At 39.8% G+C, this 21,660-nt stretch overlaps 1 protein-coding gene across 1 annotated transcript in view; it reads right to left on the bottom strand.

The window, feature by feature from the left end:
• Positions 1–311: 311 nt before the first annotated feature.
• Positions 312–21,660, bottom strand: part of FERMT1 (FERM domain containing kindlin 1) — a 66,276-nt gene continuing 44,927 nt past the window's right edge. Inside the window, exons 10-15 of the mRNA XM_082671640.1 lie at positions 10,893–11,017; positions 10,025–10,131; positions 8,337–8,558; positions 7,607–7,731; positions 6,403–6,544; positions 312–2,735 (exon numbers count right to left, since the gene is read on the bottom strand). Coding sequence (XP_082527766.1) covers positions 2,562–2,735; positions 6,403–6,544; positions 7,607–7,731; positions 8,337–8,558; positions 10,025–10,131; positions 10,893–11,017 — 895 coding nt within the window. The 3' untranslated portion in view covers positions 312–2,561. The remainder of the gene's footprint in view (positions 2,736–6,402; positions 6,545–7,606; positions 7,732–8,336; positions 8,559–10,024; positions 10,132–10,892; positions 11,018–21,660) is intronic.

Genomic DNA, 21,660 nt, shown 5'->3' with positions numbered 1-21,660 from the left:
TCATCAAATCAGAGGCCCTCTGATGTCCCTCTGCCTCTGGCTACTTTTTTGCTCTATCGTGCTTTTTCTAAAAGGTGGACCCGGATAAAAAGAGCTCACGATATGTCAGGAAATCTAGTGACAGTCAATGAGAAAAGAGTTGAAACCAAGGGTTAAGTGAGGTTTCTAAGTCAATCTCACTGCAGAGAATAGCTCAGATATTGGAATTGTGAGGAAAAGCAAATGTTAAACCTGAAAGTTGTACTCCTTTTTCATAATGGAGAAAATATTCGCCTTTTTAGAGGCAACAGACTGGAGAGGACACAACTAGACCATATTCAAATCCATATAAACCATTTAATTTAAAAAGTCATATAAAATAACAGACAAAAAAATGCAGAATTCCCCATGTACTGTAGATAAGAAATCAAACAGGGTTGAAAGGCACACATTCATTTCAAATTTCATCATAGGAAGTCAGGTGACCTTTGCACCCAATGTAAAAAAAAGTCCTTAAGTTGCTCTTTGGAATAGCAGTGTTTAAGGTTTTCCTGCCATGCTTGTTTATTCCTCTGGGATGTGACTGTGGAGTTGTGGAAGAAATGCTCCCCTGAAAGTCTGGTTAAACTGGTCAGCTCTTCTGAGTGTTTTCATGGAAATGTCAGACAGCCAGGAAAAGCTAAGGCAGAAGGTTGAACCAAAGGTTTAGCTTTGGTAAATTAGGCAGAGCTGCGTTTGACAGCAGACAGGGAAACTGTGACATCAAGGAGCATTACTTTAATGTCGGGCCCAGCTAGGCTCTAAAATAATGGAGCCCAGGACTATGGAGAAATGACCACCAAGTTCAACGCAGTTCACTTGGCACTGGTTTCTGTACAGAACGTTTCAAACTCAGTTCTTTTTGACATGGATCAGATTTTCCAAGTGCCCAAGCCACATCCAGGCTTTAAGCTAGGCCTCAGAAGTTCAGTTGCCTGAAGATTCTTCAATAACATTCACCTCTAAGGAGAGGCTGAAAGAGGAATTTCCAGTGACAGCTTCTGGCTCAGGGCCCAAGGGTCCCCAGCCAAGGCTGTCTCGAGGTGGCCCCCAGAATTGCAGAGATCTCTCTTCTCAAACAGTTTTGTTAGAAAATAAAGCAACAGCCAATGTTTTTGGGCATCTGAAATCCAGCCAGGCCCCCTGAGGTTTGCATCCTAAAATAACTTCAAAATGGAAACAGAGTCTCAGTCTTACCCTTGCAACCCACATCCTTTGTGTGACAGGAGAATATTTATAAAAACATACTAAAATACATCTGATATTTCCCTCTAACCCCAGTACTGCCTTTCACCTTCTTAAAACTCAATCCTCCCAACACTGATGAACCAAAACAGAAAATGACAATTGAGGCAGCTGTTAACTGGCCCACATTCATGTCTCAAGGCAGAGACAACAGAGCAAAAAGTAGAGAAAAAAAGAAGTCCATTATCTGCTTTTGATTTACAAAGCCAAAGGCCTTCAGGGGAAAGGCTGTGAGTCATATAAACAGACACAAATCCAGAACACTGGGTAGTGATAAAAGCAAGGCTTCCCTACCCCACAGACCAGCCAAAGGCCCTAAGTAGACAGAAGCCCCTGGGGAAGCTGAGAGCCCTTAAGTTGGTGGTCTTTGGGTACGGGGCTGCCCTGTGTTCTGTTCTTCTCTCCCTGACTGGTTGGGATGGAGACCTCACTGGAAACCTTGATGCTGGGAGGTGGTTTTTATGAAGAGAGAACTAAGCCCATCTTCCTGAGCCTCAACCCAGAGTAGAAGCTGTTGAGACATGGAGTGGGTTTGAGAAATGGGTTTCCCTGAACACTTGTGTCACTGTGTCTTTAGAAGGACTTAAGGGATCCCCTTTAATTGTGGTTGAAGGCTCCCCAGGAATGGAATGGGACTTGCACATGGGGCAGTAACCGATGTCCAAGACCAGATGGGTCAATGGTCACCTTGGCAGATGTCACTCGGGACTGATGACACTGAGGGCCACTACTCTGACCCCTTGTCACCAACTGGTACCAGGTAACTCCACCTTTCCCCAGACCTTCACCCCCAGACTTTGACCTATGGGACAAAAGTGTATGCGGGGGCTCCCTCTGCCATTTTCACAAGATGGTAGTTAAAGGCACTTCTGTTAAGGAAAGACATTTCTTTTCATACCTGAGTTTGGGGAATAAGATTTGTCCTTGCTACATGTGCTTTTAACCTGTCTTTCCTTTGACTTAGCAAAAAAGCAGATAAGCACACGGACAGCTTCTAGCCATGCACTTGCAGGTTCTGCAGGTCATAGCTACAGGTGGAGCCTTGGAGTAATGCCGAGCAGTGTCCTCTCTCCCGCCCCGCATTACAGAAGAGGTTAACTGAGGCCCCTTCCACAGCGGGTAGCAGAGGGCAGAGTGAGGAGAGGGATGTGCTAGGCAGGGTGCTGGAAATGAGGCGAGGGTCTGGGTGTCCAGTGGTGAATATATGCTGTCAGCCTGGAATGTACACATGGTGCAGGCTGTTGACCCAACGTCCGGGTAGGACTGCCCTCTGTGTAGGTCCAGCAGGCCTGCTTTGTTCACTCCTGGCCACCGGTCAACTTGTGGAACAGGTCCTCATCGAGAGTTTCATTCTGGTCCTTGGAGCGGGTGGACAGGAAAATGTAGCCCCCGATGTACTCATGCACGACTTTGCAATCCGCGCTCAGGCAGGTGAATGCGATGGAGACGTTCTGGTCAAATTCGATCGCCACCTGGAAGAGGAAGGCACAGGTATACTTAAGCTCTGACAAAGACGAATGAGAAAGAAGCCGCTTGGCTGGAGATGGTCCCAGAGCTGAGGACTCCTGAGGTGCTGACAGATGGGTTTCCCCAAACCCTGCATAACCCACTGCTTGCATCAAAGCTTACAGAAAACGTCTCTGCTCTCTGGGCGCCCTCTTGTGGTGTCAGCTTTGCTGCACACCTGGCAAAACATTCTAACGCTCAACACAAAAGATATTTCCTGTCTGGCTCTTGTTTAGATGAAAGAACTGTCTAAGCACTCCCTGTGTGGAGGGGCAGAGTGCTTTGCAGATTTTTTAGTGGAGAGAAAAAGGCTCATGTGAATTTTCCTACAGCCACGGCCCTCACTCCTTCCCAGCTGGAAGTCATAAACTCTAACACTGGAAGAAACTGAAGCTTCACCCGTTCTCCACCTTGGCTGCCCAGTGGAATCAGCTGGGGACCTTTAAGAATCACTGATCTACACAGAAACATTCTAGTCTAGAACCCTTCATTTCTCCCAATTACTTCTTTCCATCATCCAACAGTGGGTGAGTACAGGCACATGTGTCACTTAGATGTGATTTACAATTTCATTTCCAAAGGTCCTTTTCAAAAGACGGCCTTTCAATGAATTTTAACACAAAAGTGTACAAAATGTGTTAGTTTACCAACTCTACTTTTGTCATACATTGGCAACCCCTTTAATATCTAGAGACTAGATATTATAAAATTAGGACCCATTTGTCCAGTATGTACATAATATATACAGTAAAGTTAAACCAAAGGCATGTAACATATAGAGCAATGGATAAATTGAAATGTTCAATAGTACACACCAGCAAAAGTCTTTTGCAAGGCTCATTCTTTATTTTGCAACATCTAAGCTTTTAGATATCCTGAGGTGACAATGTATGATAAAAAGTAGAGCTAATGAATTAACCAATTGGTAAATATCTTTGTTACAACTGATAAAAAAAAGCAGCATCTTGGATATGGAATTGTTAAACCGTCTCTGAGAAATGTACGTCAGGACTAGCTCATTAGGTTAGCAGCAGAGGGGCAGAAGGAAGTATAAAGGGAGGCATGTATGTGGATGTGTTTGTATTTATATTTTGCTTTCTGTCTCATTTTTAATGGAACATTAAGGAAATGTGGTATTTTAATCATAACTCTTCCAATATCTTTATCTAGAGGCCTGTTGCCATTTTTGTCTTTTATGAAATTTTTGTTGCCAAGCAAGGCAGGATTACATTTTTTTCCTTGTAGATTGAGTTGGTGTAGTGTATTCTTGGTTATCAAAATACTCAAATAGCTTTGGGACGTTGAAATGGTAAATATTCCTGATGTCTGAAAAAGCACAGTACATAACTGTATGATCTTACTTATATGAAAATGGATGCTTAGTTGTATAGATACACAAATGAGACCTAGAAGGACACATCAAACGGTAAACTGCTTATGATTATGGATGACTTTGCTTTTTGCTTCTTGTGTTTTTCGGTTTCCTATTATGCACATGTTAACTTTTAAAAAATAAATGTTATTTTAAAAACAAACAAACAAAAAAAGAATCACTGATCTCAGTAATTCCCAGAGTCAGATTTTTTTTTCCAAACTGTGTTATTGAGGTATAACCGATGTATAATAAACAGACCTATTTAAGGTGCACAGTTGGATCATTTTTTTTTTAAATTGTAGTTGATTTACAATGTTGTGTTAACTTCTGCTGTACAGCAAAGTGATTCAGTTATACACATATACATTCTTTTTTAAATATTCTTTTCCATTATGGTTTACCATAAGATATTGAATATAGTTCTCTATAACCTATACAGTAGGACCTTGTTTATCCATTCTATATTTAAAAGCTTACATCTGTAACCCCAACTTCCCACTCCATCCCTCCCCCAATCCTCTCCCCCTTGGCAACCACCAGTCTGTTCTCTATGTTCGTGAGTCTGTTTCTGTTTTGTAGATAGGTTCATTTGTGTCATATTTTAGATTCCACATACAAGTGATATCATATGGTATTTGTTTTTCTCTTTCTTTTTTTTTTTGCGGTACATGGGCCTCTCACTGTTGTGGCCTCTCCCGTTGCGGAGCACAGACTCTGGACATGCAGACTCAGCGGCCATGGCTCACGGGCCCAGCCACTCCGCCGCATGTGGGATCTTCCCGGACCGGGGCACAAACCCGTGTCCTGTGCACCGGCAGGCGGACTCTCAACCACTGCACCACCAGGGAAGCCCTGTTTTTCTCTTTCTGACTTATTTCACTTAGTATGATAATCTCAGGCTGCATCCATGTTGCTGCAAAAGGCATTATTTTGTTCTTTTTTTTATAGCTGAGTAGTATTCCTTTGTACCTATGTACCACATCTTCTTTGTCCATTCATCTGTTGATGGACATTTAAGTTGTTTCCATGTCTTGACTATTGTGAATAGTGCTGCTATGAACATAGGGGTGCATATATCTTTTTGAATTAAGAGTTTTGTCAGGATATATTCCCAGGAGTGGGATTGCTGGATCATATGGTAATGATCATATGGTAATCATATGATACTGGATCATATGGTAATTCTATTTTTAGTTTTCTGAGGAACCTCCATACTGTTTTCCATAGTGGCTGTACCAACTTACATTCCCACTAACAGTGTAGGAGGGTTCCCTTTTCTCCACATCCTCTCCTGCATTTGTTATTTATGGAGTTTTTAACGATGGCCGTTCTGACTGGTGTGAGGTGGTGCCTCATTTTTTGTAGTTTTGATTTGCATTTCCCAGAGTCGGATTTACACGACCTTGGGGGTACAAGGTTTTCGAGTCACTGCCTTAGAGGCCATCTAATCTCAGAACATTGTTCTGCAAATGAGTCCAGATGGTCAACAGCCCTGCTGAGAGGAATCCATGGTTCTTAAAAAAAGAAAAATGTGAGTCACTTATCCTCGCTCTACATTGACAGCTTTATACTGGAAAAATGGGAATGCCAAAGGAATGCGATAAAGATCCTATATCAGCAACAACAGAATGTTTTAAATCATCAGGACACTCAGGTGTGTCTGACTTGGTCTAGCACGTCCTGTGATGCAGGCATGGCCTGACCTGGTTCCTAGGGCGGGGACGATGGGGGCTCAGGGCTCCTGAACTCAGAGGCTAAGTTTCCTCCATGACCCCTGTGTACTTCGCTGGCTTCTCTGATACTTTTCCCCTTTGGGACTGGAATGCTCTCCAGGTGGGCAGTTGCGCCTCTGAGTTCTCAACCAGTTACATCTCTTGGCAGCCAGTCAGATGACGCCTGTTTTGTATTTATTTTGTATGATATTTACATCTCAGGTAGTTTCAGCTAAGTAATGGTCAGCCTAAATCTTACATAATCATACACTGAGTTGAAAGAAATTAATCAAACTGCTCAGCAATTTTAGAGTCTGTCTGTATGGAGACTAAGCCAACTTGTGTTAATTCAAAAGCATTTGGTCTGTGCTTGCTAGGAAACTGCTCAGGACTGCATGTGATTATTTTAGCAGACAATTACCACATGCTTGTGGTTTCTGAGTTCTAAGTATAATAACACCTTCTTAAAATCAAAATAAGCTGCAGTTCTGAGGGAACACACATTTATAGGCTCAATGCTGAATGTACCAAAAACTTTCACTTTACCTGCCGGATTTCCCAGTTTACATTCCACTGTTTCATATTTGTAAATCTCCATGTTGTAATTGGAATCCCAGTGGCTGCATCGATTCTAATCAATCTATTATATGAAACTCCCAGGATGTCATCTTTCTTGCTTCCTTTAAATCTGAAAAAAAAATAATTAAAATATGAAACTGCTTCCTGTAACATGATGTTCATTCACATACAACTTCTTAAAGAGAACACCAACAGTTCAAATCATTTCTGAAGAACAGACAATGAGGGATTAACTTTCTATAGAAGGGCATTTTCATTAGGATAGAATATGAAGGCTGGAGAGTAGGCTGTCCTGCAGACATTATTTAAGTGAAACTGACATCAGAGGAAAGCAAAATAAGAGGCAGTCAAGTCAGTTAATTCAAATTAGCATGAACTGTGTATGCTAGGTACCCTTCTAGGCACTGGGAATACAGCAGTGACCTAAACAGACAGAAGATTCCTGACCTCATGCAGCTTGTGTTCTAGTTGGGGGACAGGGTCATGAATAAGTGAAATATACATGCCAGATAAGGTCATAAAGGAGGATAAGGCACAGAAGTGGGACAGGGAATACTGGCAATGAGGTTGTTACAATTTTAAATCGAGAGGGAAGATCTCAGTGAGAAGGGAGATTTGATCAAAGAACTAATGTTTGTGAGGGAGTGAGCCATGTGGATATCTGGGGAAAAAGTATCTTAGGCAGAGGGCACAGCCAGTGTGAAAGCCAGAGTTTTTTTTTTTCCTCAGGCTCAAGGCCCTGCTAGGAGGCCAGTGTGGCTGGGCACAGTGAAGGAGGGGAGAGGATGTGAAATTCCAGCACTAAGGTCTTGTAGGGCCACTGTAAGGATTTGGCTCTTACTCTGAGTATGACACAATGCCTTCAGTGGTGGTGAGCAGAGGCCTGACGTGGTTTGACTGAGATCTTAAAAGGATCACTCGTGCTGCTAAGCTGAAAACTTAGGGGACCCAGGAGAAGCAGAGAGATCTGGTAGGCACTGTGAACAGAGGTATGGAAGATTGTCATGAGCAGCCAAAAGTGTTTGGGCCATTTGTGAAAGGACAGTATTCTAAAATTAAAAAAAAAAAAGAAAGAGTTCTACATTCTAGCCCAAATGAGAATAAACTGGGCTCCATGAAACCACTTAAAATTGAACAGAAAGTGAGAGAGGCAAGTGAGCATTGTAATCACCTGACAAGGTAGTAGGTGAGGCCGAATTCAGGTAGAGACTGCCATGCCTGAATGAACTGCAGCTTGGCTTCTACCAGGGGCATCTGGGCCACGTTCTGATGGGCTTCCAGGATGCGGGCTGCCAGCTAAGCAGAAGTGGGAGATGTCAAATTCTCCTTAGCAGGCACTGACTCTCTACAGCAATCATCCCATTGGCCCCGGGTCCCCAACAAGAAGAATGAATGCAAGGCCCAACTACAGCTCCACAAAGACAATTCCTCCCATTCATTCATTCACTCTCTCTCTCTTTCTATAATACATGCAAATCACTGTGGAGAAACAGGAAGATGGACCAACACATAAATATCTAAGCTTTATGTAGATGAAGAGTCCTGAGTTCTTTCTGGGGTCTGTGGTCTCCATGGACAATGGTTCTACTTGAATCAGTTTATCTGTGTAACTTTCAACCCCACTCTTATGGAAGCATAACTTAAAATTTTAATTTGTGGGGATTAAATCATTATTTTTAAATTAGGTTTATTCTGAGAATATTGCCATGTTCAGTTAGCAGTTAGTCACTGCTAACAAAATTCACAATAATTTCTTAATATCATCTAATACCCAGTTCATAGTCAAATTTCCCTATCAGCTGATTTTTCATGATGATGATCTCAGTCATTTAAATTATTTATTTTATTTCAGAAAATACAGAATTTGCTGCAGACAATCACCCCAACCAGATTAGTAGTACCTGTTTAGACTTGTGCTTTTTTGCACACCTAGGTGACACAAAACATTCCGGGTTCATATCCATGTTTTCAAGACCGGAAGCCACGTGAGATGCTGAGTTCCGGTTTTTCATCCTCAGAAATGAAAGGATGTTAAGGACCTCTGGCTGGTAGGAGCTGTCCGCCATGGTTTTGCCCTTTGATGCCAAGATGCAGGCAGCCATCCACTGGGCATACTGACTCTCCTGCAGCAAACACCAGAGAGCTGAGAAGTAAGTTCAAATGCAAAGCAGCCATGCTGGGAACAGAGCAGGACCTGGGCTTTCATCTCTATGATACAAAACCGTCACCTTCCCAGCAAGGAAAGATATGAAGTGGCACACATTCAGACTGACTGTTAACCATGTAATTTAAAGTCCAATGAGAGCTTTTGAGTCCTGTGTTGAATTTCTAGATACCACGGGGCTAGAGAATATGAATGTCAACTTTAAGAAATTTCATGTGGAGAACTTTGCATTTAAAGACGAACCAAGGAGGGACTTCCCTGGTGGTGCAGTGGATAAAACTCCATGCTCCCAATGCAGGGTCCTGGGTTCGAACCCTGGTCAGGGAACTAGATCTCACATGCATGCTGCAACTAACAGTTTGCATGCCACAACTAAGGAGCCTGCGAGCCACAGGTAAGGAGACCGTGTGCTGTAACTAAGGAGCTGATGAGCTGCAACTAAGGAGCCCACCTGCCGCAACTAAGACCCGATGCAACCAAATAAATTAAAAAAAAAAAAAGATGAACCAAGGACAAAAAGGAGCTCCGTGGGGCACAGACAGGTGAAAACCCAAACTACCCGATAGCCTCCTTGACACATATTTCCATTTTCATATCACATCTTATCTCTATGACAGAAGAAAATGAGGAAAAATCATTAACTGACTTCTCATATTATTTCTGCCCTGGCCTATCCTTAGTAAAGATTCTAATCCCATAGCAGGAATCAGGTCCATTGGTGGTGCTGAACCAGTTAGTGGTGGCTTCTATTGTTCTTTAATGTCAGTGCTCATTTGTTACCTCAGGGAGCAAAGGGGAGTGGTCCCAGAAGCCGAGGGGATGCAGGTGCAGAATCGAATTAATTCTTCAGGGCAACAGTAGGTGTGGTTCACTGAATCACTGGCCTCAATCTTCACCCTCCTAGCATCCACACCTCTTGCCATGTAATTTTACAGTCCCTCCCACCAGGGCTAGAGTGTAATTTCCCATATCTTGACTTTGGGCCTGGCCATGGATGTGCTTTAGTCAACGGAGCATGGGTGGAAATGACAGTGTACCTACCGATTGACTGCAAGCTTAAGATTTAGGAGGTCTCACACATTCCCAGTTCCCCTCTGGCACTTCTGCCATCACTATGAGAAGAGCCTCCTCCCCAGGCAGCCTGGGACCCAGAATAAATCCCATGAGCTCAGCCTGCGATAAGGAGCCAGCCGAGCCAGGTGGATGGCTTGAAGCAGATCTGCCCAGATGCCCTCAGCCTGGATCATTCAATCCCCAGCCCACCTGCAGAACGTTTATTCGTATGTGTCTGTGTGATTTTTGTGATTGTTTGTTACAAAGCAATAGCTGACTGATGAGTGCCCTCATTTGAGAAAACACCTGAGATAGTTTGTCCTGAGGCTTAATAAAGGTGAGGTGACTTACCATTTTTGTGGTTTTACTTACGTGGTCACATCTCAGATATACTTCATTCATACCATCAGCAACCGGGATTAGTAACTTGATTCCAAATTTTCTCCCTGCTACATTTACATCTGGCACAACTTCACAGCCTGAGTGATAAAAGGCAAGGACAGAACTGAGTTCTGAGAGATCTCTTAGACAAATATCAGATGTGCATCTAAAATAAAGACTTTGAACATAAGCTCCTCAGATTTGGTTCTCTTCTGAAAAACTGAGGAGCAGGCTGATAACATTAATTAAAGGATAACTAGATAAGTTATGAACATAACATGGATAAATAAAAATATTGCTTTTATGGATTTCTTAAATAATCATCAGTTGAATTCATTTTTCAGGTTGATTTGGCTATTCTAACTCGTATAATCAGTTATTGAATATAAGCTTTGAAATGAATTAAAGCAGAGGGAATCCTCTGATTGTCACAATGATAAGGGAATTGAGTGCACTAGTTAATTAAATTTTTAGTTAATGGAGTTACCAGTACACTCACGGCCACTTTCAGAAATCAGGCACAAAAGTGATACTGAATTAGACATAATTGTTTTGGAATTCAGAGTGTTTTTCAGGATCCAACAATGTCTAATGTACTATGTTTATGACACCAATTACCACCACTTCAGAGACTTGGACACACTGGGAAAGAAGGGACAGCATAACACAAATAACCATTCACTGGTTTGCATTTCAGGTCCATGTTTCACAGGGAGGAGGAGCTGCAGGCAGGCGGTCACTGACAACCTGTGACATAAGAGGTTCCTCTGGGAGTGAACCTGCTTCAGTGGTGGGAGTCTTGGCTTTCATCCGCCTGCTGGGCCGTGACAAGCCATACCAAGATATTGGACCCTCTTACCTCTAAGATTTAGTTTTTCTACTGGTTCTCCTTGTTCAAGTTCCTTATTTTTAAAGTAGGCTATAGACGTGTCTTTAAAGACGAACCAATATTGTTTGAAAGCTTTTAATATTAGCTTCTTGGGCCTGCAAATTAAAGTACAGTAAGCATTTGAAAAAGCATCCAGAAATGTAGGACACATTGCAAATTCAAGTGGATCAAGATGCTCTAGGGACCCTTTGAAACAACATCCTCTGTATTTTTAAAAATAATTTTCAAATTGCTAACTCACTTCTAAAAACTGAAAATGGGGTTTTGATATGAGATGCAGAAGTTAACGCAAAATCTCAGGAGCTAGACCACCTGGGGCTACACTCTGGCTCTGCTACTGTATAAATGTGTGACCCTGGAAAAGACACTTCATCTTTCTGGGCCACATGTACTGCTTCTGTGTGATGGGAGAGTATCAGCCTCCAGTTCATAGGGCTTTTGTGAGGATGGAAAGAGGTAATCTCTATAAGGTACCTGGCAAACTGAAGTGCTCAACAAATTATTATTATTATTACTATGATGATGATGTGAGAAACATCCATGAATCTGGTGACATCTAAAATTTCAGTTTACTTCTTGAATCTGAAAAAGCTGTCTATACGGACAACACAATCTTCAGATTATCAGACATAAAAATCAGATATAAAGGTACTTTTCTGTACTTTCCTCTTGACCCTTAAGAGAAACCATGAGAAAATTCCTAGTGAGCCATGGAAATCACCAAAATCTACAGCTAATCTACATAGACTCACTCTTATTAAAAAATATTTTGGCACAGCATTGTAAATCAACTATACTTCAATTTAAAAATATTTTGGGGGAAGACCTCCAACCATTATATCCATTGGGGCCAGAAAACTTTGTACTCTGGGCTAGACAAGGTTGGCAATGCCAATGGCAGGCCTCAGCTGGGTCATTCAAAATAGAAAACAAGAGATCAAGCTGGGGAGTAGGGAAGGGGATACAGATGGACAGAGAAAAGGTAATAGGAATTGTATGTGGTTCAATGGAACAATCCCAGCCTTGGGGGTGCATCAGGGTATCTCATGTCTGAGGGGTAGATTTCTGCATTCAAGAACAGAGGAAGAGAGGAAGCTTGGGCTTAACTGCACTCATATATAATTTAGGGTAAGTCTTTTAACATGTCAGTACTAGTCTTTCATTAGCTAAACATGTGCTATCCTTAACACCAGGATAAGGGAGAATATGTTCATTAAAAAACCAATGTATTACAGGAGATTATTATATAAAAATCACACAATAAAACTGAAAAACATTATACGGAGTTAATATTTCTAGGATTTAGAAAATCACTACCTTAAAATAGTATTTATCATGTTGAAAGTTGTAGGTAGTATAATTCTAAGGAATATATTTAAAAGATTACTTGTCTAAGAATCAGATTCTCTAAAGTTAATATTTTCAAAGTAAAATCTAAAGACACAGCCTACAATCAAAAGACAGTGAAGTCTCAGTTTAGTCCTAGGCATCTAAATATTTCTATTCAGAATTAAGAATGAAACTCTGCTTCTCTATTTTAACTGGACTTTAAGAGTATCAAAAGATCTTAAATTCCCTCTACTATTTTCTTCCAGGTTGGTTCATCCTCCAGCTGCTTTTGCATATCCTCAAAACTAATGATGTTCCAGAGGCTGAGGCAGGGCAGGGAAGGAGGAGTGGAGAAGGTGGCTGGGTGGGGAATGGTGCACACAAGAATGAGACAGTTTTTTGTACACTGAAAACTAGATGATGCTGTTGAAAGAAATTGGAGAAGACACAAATAAATGGAAAGATATTCCATGCTCATGAATTGGAAGAATTAACATTGTTAAAATGTCCATTTTACTTAAAGAAATCTACAGATTATATGCAATCCCAAAGGTATTTTTCACAGAAATAGAATAAAAAATTCTAAAGTCTGTATGAAACCACAAAAGACTCTGAATAGCAAAAGCAATCCTAAGGGGGAAAACAAAACAAAACAAAATGAAATGAAACAAAACAAAAAACAAACAAACAAATGAAAAAACAAAGCTGGAGGTATCACCCACCCTGATTTTAAACTAAATCACAAAGCCATAGTAATCAAAACAGCATGGTATTGGCAGAAAAACCCATGCGGTTATGGACAATTAATTTATGACAAAGGTGCAAAGTACATACAATGGAGAAAGAATAGTCTCTTCAATAAATGGTGCTGGAAAAACTGGACTGCTACAAGCAAAAAATGAAACGAGATCACCATCTCACACCATACACAAAAAACAACTCAAAATGGATTAAAGACTTGAATGTAAGTCTTAACCATATCTAAAACCATAAACTACTAGAAGAAAACATAGGCAGTATGCCTATGTCATTGCTAAGACATTGGTCTTAGCAATATCTTTCTAGATAAATCTCCTCAGGCAAGGGAAAAAAAAGCAAACATTTAAAAATTGGATAACATAAAACTGAGAAGCTTCTGCACAACAAAGGAAACAATCAACAAAATGAACAGACAACCTACTGAATGGGAGAAGATGTTTGCAAATGGTATATCCAATAAGGCATTAATATCCAAAATATATAAAAAGCTCATACAACTCAACAACAACAAAAAACAAACAACCCAATTAAAAACCGGGCAGAGGAGCTGAATAGACATTTTCCCAAAGACATACAGGTGGCCAACAGGTACATGAAAAGATGTTCAACATCACTAATTATTAGGGAAATGCAAATCAAAACTACAAGGTTAAAATCATCTCATGCCTGTTAGATTGGCTATTATAAAAAATACAAGAAATAACAAGTATTGGTGAGGTTGTGGAGAAAAGGGAACCCTCATACGCTGTTGGTAGGAATGCAAACCAGTGTAGCCACCATGGAAAAAAATATGGAGATTCCTCAAAAAATTAAGAATAGAACTACCATATAACCCAGCAATTTCATTTCTGGGTATTTATCCATAGAATACGAGAACACTAATTTGAAAAGATATATACACCTTTATGTTCACTGTGGCATTATTTATTGCCAAGATATGGAAACAACCAAAGTGTCCATCGATAAATGAACAGATAAAGAAGATGTGGTATGTATATGTATATGAATATATACATATATATTCACAATGGAATATTAGCCACAAAATAGAATGAAATCTTGCCATTTGTGGCCACATGGATGGACTTTGAGGGTATTATGTTAAGTTAAATAAGTCAGACAGAGAAAGACAAATACCATATGATTTCACTCATGTGTGGAATACAAAGAACTAATAAAAAAACAAAAGACAAAATAAATGAACAAACCAAACCAAACCAAAACAAACACCTAGATAACAGAGATCAGAGTAGTAGTTACTAGAGGGGTAGGGGTGGGGCAGGGGTGGCAAAATGGGTAAAGGGGATCAACTGTATGGTGATGGATAGAAACTAAATTTTTGGTGGTGAGCACACTGTAGGGTATACAGGAGTAGAAATATAATGTTGTACATATGAAACATATAATGTTATAAATCAATGTTATCTCAATAAAAATAAATTTCAGAAAACCAAAAAACAAAACAAGCAATCAATAAATGTTACCTGAAGTATGACAAAAAAAAAAAAAAAAAAAAAAAGAGAAGAGACAGTGTCAAATACTCATGGAGCTTGTAATTAAAAGAGGGAAATGTATAAGTAAATAAATATAATAAAATGTGGTAAGTCATACCACAAGGACATAGGAGTGGTGAGTAACAGAGTACACAATATTTAAACATAGAATGAAGGATCAATAAGAATTTGATGGGAGGAACAGGGAAAAGAAATTTCAAAAAGAAAAGTTCAGGGACTTCCCTGGTGGTGCAGTGGTTAAGAATCCACCTGCCAATGCAGGGGACATGGGTTTGATCCCTGGTCTGGGAAGATCCCACATGTCATGGAGCAACTAAGCCCATGTGCCACAACTACTGAGCCTGCGTGCTGCAACTACTGAAGCCCATGTGCCTAGAGCCCGTGTTCCGCAACAAGAGAAGCCACAGCAATGAGAAGCCCGCACACCGCAACGAAGCGTAGCCCCCACTCACCACAACTAGAGGAAGCTCACATGCAGCAACAAAAACCTAACACAGCCAAAAATAAATAAAATTAAAAAAAAAAAAGAGTTCAGGCAACTGCATGTGCAAAATGCAGAGACGAGTCAGAGCCTGGTACCTTGCTGGTAGGAGTTGAGTCAACACTTCTTGGACATCTGCCTCATGCTGGGTGCCGGGCTGAGCCATGGAAATGGGCAAAGAGGCAGTTTCTGAGGCTACAGCATTTCCATGTGTGGGGCTGATGGGGACCAGAACAGCAAGCAGACGAGGGCCACGGTGGGACTCTGAATGTCCACCTAAGGAGCTGGGCTTTATTTTCTAGAAAAATAGTTCTCAAATTCTGGTGTTCATCAGAATTGGGAGGGAACTTGTTGAAGATATACAAGCCTGGGCCCAGTCCCAGAGAATCCTTCCTATTCAGCAGGTCCAGGTTAGGGCCCAGGCATCTTCATTTTAAGTAACCTTTCCTAACATGTTTCCCTCGTTTGAGAAACACAACTCCAGACCAGTGATCTCCAAACTAAAATGTGGCACACCCAATCCTTAAAATATTTTGAGTACCTACCCCCTAACATATTTACAATTATTTATTTGTAATATATTACAATATATACATTACAAAACTTGTATAAACCTAAATTAAAAATAAATATATGTGAAAAGTTTGGTTTGTTTCAAGAAGGGAGGTTATTGCTCAGTTATACAAACCCCAGTGGAGGAAGCACACTGTTGGCCCTGTTTACTAAATCACACTATTCATATTTTAATGCCATCTACCTGTTTGTGAAGGTTGTTTGTTGAAACAAGGCTGCTAATTTCCATCTTTGCTGATGCCAATCATTCACATATGCAAATTGATCAGGATATGTTGCTCTTTAATATTTTTAATAAGTGGGTTTAAAATACACTATCACTCTTAATTTGGATGCTTTAACACAGAAAAATTCTGTTTCCAGGTTTTAAAGGTGAGCAGATAATATTGCTTTAATAGGCAGTATCATTATTGGCAACACTGTGGCAATGGAAACATTTCCAAAAAATTGTTTCAAAATGTTCTCTTCATCAGTGTCTTATAATTTTTTGCATACAGGTCTTTTAGGTAGGTTTATTCTGAGATATTTTATTCTTTCTGTTGCAATGGTAAATGGGAGTGTTTTCTTAATTTCACTTTCAGATTTTTCATCATTAGTGTATAGGAATGCCAGAGATTTCTGTGCATTAACTTTGTATCCTGCTACTTTACCAAATTCACTGATGAGCTTTCGTAGTTTTCTGGCAGGATCTTTAGGATTCTCTGTGTAGAGTATCATGTCATCTGCAAACAGTGACAGCTTTACTTCTTCTTTTCTGATTTGGATTCCTTTATTTCTTTTTCTTCTCTGATTGCTGTGGCTAAAACTTCCCAAACTATGTTGAATAAGAGTGCTGAGAGTGGGCAACCTTGTCCTTCTCTTGATCTTAGTGTAAATGGTTTCAGTTTTTCACCATTAAGGACAACGTTGGCTGTGGGTTTGTCACATATGACCTTTATTATGTTGAGGAAAGTTCCCTCTATGCCTACTTTCTGCAGGGTTTTTATCATAAATGGGTGTTGAATTTTGTCGAAAGCTTTTTCTGCATCTATTAAGATGATCATATAGTTTTTCTCTTACAATTTGTTAATATGGTGTATCACGTTGATTGATTAGCATATATTGAAGGATCCTTGCATTCCTGGAATAAACCCCACTTGATCATGGTGTATGATCTTTTAATGTGCTGTTGGATTCTGTTTGCTTGTATTTTGTTGAGGATTTTTTGCATCTATGTTCATCAGTGATATTGGCCTGTAGTTTTCTTTATTTGTGACATCTTTGTCTGGTTTTGGTATCAGGGTGATGGTGGCCTCGTAGAATGAGTTTGGGAGTGTTCCTCCCTTTGCTTTACTTTGGAAGAGTTTGAGAAGGATAGGTGTTAGCTCTTTTCTAAATGTTTGATAGAATTCACCTGTGAAGCCACCTGGTCCTGTGCTTTTGTCTGTTGGAAGATATTTAATCACAGTTTCAATCTCAGTGCTTGTGACTGGTCTGTTCATATTTTCTATTTCTCCCTGGTTCAGTCTCAGCAGGTTGTGTATTTCAAAGAATTTGTCCATTTCTTGCAGGTTGTCCATTTTCATGGCATAGAGTTGCTTGTAGTAATCTCTCATGATCCTTTTATTTCTGCAGTGTCAGTTGTTTCTTCTCCTTTTTCATTTCTAATTCTATTGATTTGAGTCTTCTCCCTTTTTTTTCTTGATGAGTCTGGCTAGCGGTTTATCAATTTTGTTTATCTGCTCAAAGAACCAGTTTTTAGTTTTATTGATCTTTGCTATCATTTCCTTCATTTCTTTTTCATTTATTTCTGATCTGATCTTTATGATTTCTTTCCTTCTGCTAACTTTGGGGGCTTTTTGTTCTTCTTTCTCTAATTGCTTTAGGTGCAAGGTTAGGTTGTTTATTTGAGATGTTTCCTGTTTCTTAAGGTAGAACTGTATTGCTATAAACTTCCCTCTTAGAACTGCTATTGCTGCATCCCATAGGTTTTGGGTCGTTGTGTCTCCATTGTCATTTGTTTCTAGTTATTTTTTGATTTCCTCTTTGATTTCTTCAGTGATCACTTCGTTATTAAGTAGTGTATTGTTTAGCCTCCATGTGTTTGTATTTTTTACAGATCTTTTCCTGTAATTGATATCTAGTCTCATAGCGTTGTGGTCAGAAAAGATACTTGATACAATTTCAATTTTCTTAAATTTACCAAGGCTTGATTTGTGACCCAAGATATGATCTATCCTGGAGAATATTCCATGAGCACTTGAGAAAAATATCTATTCTGTTGTTTTTGGAAGGAATGTCCTATAAATATCAATTCAGTCCATCTTGTTTAATGTTTCATTTAAAGCTGGTGTTTCCTTATTTATTTTCATTTTGGATGATCTGTCCCTTGGTGAAAGTGGGGTGTTAAAGTCCCCTACTATGATTGTGGTACTGTCGATTTCCCCTATTATGGCTGTTAGCATTTGCCTTATGTATTGAGGTGCTCCTATGTGGGTGCATAAATATTTACAATTGTTATATCTTCTTCTTGGATCAATCCCTTGATCATTACGTAGTGTCATTCTTTGTCTCTTGTAATAGTCTTTATTTTAAAGTCTATTTTGTCTGATATGAGAATTGCTACTCCAGCTTTCTTTTGATTTCCATTTGCATAGAATATCTTTTTCCATCCCCTTACTTTCAGTCTGTATGTGTCCCTAGGTCTGAAGTGGGTCTCTTGTAGACAGCACCTGCCGAGACTGAACCAGGAAGAAATAGAAAATATGAACAGACCAATCACAAGCACTGAAATTGAAACTGTGATTAAAAATCTTCCAACAACAAAAGCCCAGGACCAGATGGCTTCACAGGCAAATTCTATCAAACATTTAGAAAAGAGCTAACACCTATCCTTAAACTCTTCCAAAATATGGCAGAGGGAGGAACACTCCCAAACTCATTCTACGAGGCCACCATCACCCCTATACCAAAACCAGACAAAGATGTCACAAATAAAGAAAACTACAGGCCAATATCACTGATGAACATAGATGCAGAAATCTTCAACAAAATACAAGCAAACAGAATCCAACAGCACATTAAAAGGATCATACACCACGATCAAGTGGGGTTTATTCCAGGAATGCAAGGATTCTTCAATATACACAAATCAATCAACGTGATACACCATATTAAAAATTGAAGTAGAAAAACCATATGATCATGTCAATAGATGCAGAGAAAGTTTTCGACAAAATTCAACACCCATTTATGATAAAAACCCTGCAGAAAGTAGGCCTAGAGTAAACTTTCCTCACCATAATAAAGGCCATATATGACAAACCCACAGCCAACATTGTCCTCAATGATGAAAAACTGAAACCATTTCCACTAAGATCAGGAACAAGACAAGGGTGCCCACTCTCACCACTCTTATTCAACATAGTTTTGGAGGTTTTAGCCACAGCAATCAGAGAAGAAAGGGAAATAAAAGGAATCCAAATTGGAAAAAAAAGAAGTAAACCTGTCACTGTTTGCAGATGACATGATACTCTACATAGAGAATCCTAAAGATGCTGACATAAAACTTTGAAAGCTAATCAATGAATTTGGTAAAGTAGCAGGATACAACATTAATGCACAGAAATCTCTGTCATTCCTAATGATGAAAAATCTGGAAGTGAAATTAAGAAAACACTCCCATTTCCCATTGCAACAAAAATAATAAAATATCTAGGAATAAACTAAGTGGACAAAAGACCTGTATGCAGAAAATTATAAGACACTGATGAAATAAATTAAAGATGATACAAATAGATGGAGAGATATACCATGTTCACAGATTGGAAGAATCAACATTGTGAAAATGACTCTACTACCCAAAGTAATCTACAGATTCAATGCAATCCCTATCAAACTACCACTGGCATTTTTCACAAAACTAGAACAAAAAATTCACAATTTGCATGGAAACACGAAAGACCCCAAATAGCCAAAGCAATCTTGAGAACGAAAAATGGAGCTGGAGGAATCAGGCTCCCTGACTTCAGACTATCCTACAAATCTACAGTAATCAAGACAGTATGGTACTGGCACAAAAACAGAAATATAGATCAATGGAACAGGATAGAAAGCCCAGAGATAAACCCACACATATACGGTCACCTTATCTTTGATAAAGGAGGCAAGAATATACAGTGGAGAAAAGACAGCCTCTTCAATAAGTGGTGCTGGGAAAACTGGATAGGTACATGTAAAAGTATGAAATTAGAAAATTTCCTAACACCATACACAAAAATAAACTCAAAATGGATTAAAGACCTAAATGTAAGGCCAGACACTATCAAACTCTTATAGGAAAACATAGGCAGAACACTCTATGACATAAATCACAGCAAGATCCTTTTTGATTCACCTCCTAGGAAAATGGAAATAAAAACAAAAATAAACAAATGGGACCTAATGAAACTTCAAAGCTTTTGCACAGCAAAGGAAACCATAAACAAGACCAAAAGACAACCCTCAGAATGGGAGAAAATATTTGCAAATGAAGCTACTGACAAAGGATTAATCTCCAAGATTTACAAGCAGCTCATGCAGCTCAATGACAAAAAAACAAACAACCTAATCCACAAATGGGCAGACGAGCTAAATAGACATTTCTCCAAAGAAGATATACAGATTGTCAACAGACACATGAAAGAATTCTCAACATCACTAATCATTAGAGAAATGCATATCAAAACTACATTGAGGTATCACCTCACACCGGTCAGAATGGCCATCATCAGAAAATCTGCAAACAGTAAATGCTGGAGATGGTGTGGAGAAAAGGGAACACTCTTGCACTGTTGGTGGGCATATAAATTGATACAGCCACTATGGAGAACAGTGTGGAGGTTCCTTAAAAAACTAAAATAGAACTACCATATGAGCCAGCAATCCCACTACTGGGCATATACCCTGAGAAAACCATAATTCAAAAAGAGTCATGTTCCAAAATGTTCATTGCAGCTCTATTTACAATAGCCAGGACATGGAAGCAACCTAAGTGTCCATCAACAGATGAACGGATAAAGAAGATGTGGCACATATATACAATGGAATATTACACAGCCAAAAAAGAAACGAAATTGAGAGATTTGTAGTGAGGTGGATGGACCTAGAGTCTTTCATACAGAGTGAAGTAAGTCAGAAAGAGAAAAACAAATGCTGTATGCTAACACATATATATGGAATCTAAGAAAAAAAGAAAAGGTCATGAAGAACTTAGGGGTAAGATGGGAATAAAGACACAGACCTACTAGAGCCTGGACTTGAGGATATAGGGAGGGGGCAGGGTAAGCTTTGAGAAAGTGAGAGAGTGGCATGGACATATATACACTACCAAACCTAAAATAGATAGCTAGTGGGAAGCAGCCGCACAGCACAGGGAGATCAGCTAGGTGGTTTGTGACCACCTAGCGGGGTGGGATAGGGAGTGTGGGAGGGAGGGAGATGCAAGAGGGAAGAGATATGGGAACATATGTATATGTATAACTGATTCACTTTGTTATAAAGCAGAAACTAACACACCATTGTAAAGCAATTTTACTCCAATAAAGATGTTAAAAAAAAGCAAAAGCAAAAAATCCCCCCCCCAAAACCCAAAATGTTCTCTTCACAGCATTAACATCTTTCAAAAACTGGTTATTTTCTCACTCATTTTACAATCACCTTTTCCTAAATGACAGATTAAGTGCATTTATTATTTTGAAAGTATCTGGAGGCTCACTACTGATGGCCACTTATCATCACAGAGAGGTCATAGATTTGGAACTTTTTTTTTTTTTTTTTGGCTGCGTTGGGTCTTCGTTCCTGTGCGCAGGCTTTCTCTAGTTGCAGTGAGCAGGGGCTACTCTTCGTTGCGGTAGCAGGCTTCACATTGCAGTGACTTCTCATTGCAGAACACGGGTTCTAGGTGCATGGGCTTCAGTAGTTGCAGCACGTGGGCCCAGTAGTTGTGGCTCTTGGACTTCGTTGCTCCGTGGCATGTGGGATCTTCCCAGACCAGGGATCGAACCTGTGTCCCCTGCAGTGGCAGGTGGGTTTTTAACCAGTGAGCCACCAGGCAAGTCCCTCT

The sequence above is a fragment of the Grampus griseus genome (assembly GCF_964374135.1).
Source record: "Grampus griseus genome assembly, chromosome: 14".
Classification (NCBI taxonomy): domain Eukaryota; kingdom Metazoa; phylum Chordata; class Mammalia; order Artiodactyla; family Delphinidae; genus Grampus; species Grampus griseus.
This window is presented reverse-complemented; position numbering and strand designations above follow the sequence as displayed.